The sequence below is a fragment of the Formica exsecta genome, unplaced genomic scaffold (assembly GCF_003651465.1).
Source record: "Formica exsecta isolate Colony F162 unplaced genomic scaffold, ASM365146v1 C16305896, whole genome shotgun sequence".
NCBI lineage: Eukaryota > Metazoa > Arthropoda > Insecta > Hymenoptera > Formicidae > Formica > Formica exsecta.
The window spans coordinates 1-606 of record NW_021845921.1 but is presented as its reverse complement, the minus strand read 5'-3'; the positions used below and the strand labels follow the sequence as shown (position 1 = coordinate 606).

Here is a 606-nt window from a genome sequence, read left to right as displayed (position 1 = left end):
TCATCCAGTAATGCCATCACTGACTTGAGCTGTTTTTCCGTTTTCTTTATTTCAACCTTCATAGCTACTTTTTCCGATTGCAGTTTCACAATTTCCTGTTTTTTAAAAGCAATGTTGTTTCTCACTTCATTCACGATGGATATCAAGTTACCTAATTTTTCCTTGTGCTTGGTCAATGCAATACTGTAACGACCTGCATCAAATGCAACGATTTATGTGTTATTGCGAAGAAATCGCAGAGTATCGCTTTCTTACCCACGATCCTTTTCATTTCGAGCAGATATCGATTCTTTTCATCGATTTCTCGTATGCAAATTTGATTCTCTATGTTCAATTGTTCAAAATCTACAGCGCGTAGAGTCTCGCCGAGTTCTTTCCTCTGCTGCATCTGCAGCTTGACTTTCCTTATCTGAGACTTTAAGGTAGTCATCTTCAATCTCATTTGTTCTATTGTGATATCGGCTATTTTCAACCATTCTTCTGTAAATCTATACATCAAACTCGTATCTATTGTCAATTTAATATGCTTACACGTAATGATCAATATGTATAATCGAGATTCGTTTATTATATATAACACCTGATAAATTTCTCAGCCGGTATTTT

General features: G+C 35.5%; 1 protein-coding gene across 1 annotated transcript; it reads right to left on the bottom strand.

The window, feature by feature from the left end:
* Nucleotides 1-14: 14 nt before the first annotated feature.
* Nucleotides 15-550, bottom strand: LOC115232835 (coiled-coil domain-containing protein 113-like; the record flags this gene model as incomplete). The annotated part of the gene is made up of 2 exons (XM_029803003.1): nucleotides 256-550; nucleotides 15-193 (listed from the first exon to the last, which is right to left on the bottom strand). Coding segments are annotated over exons 1-2 (420 nt in total), but the record flags the coding sequence as incomplete, so codon positions are not given.
* Between the last annotated feature and the right edge of the window lie 56 nt (nucleotides 551-606).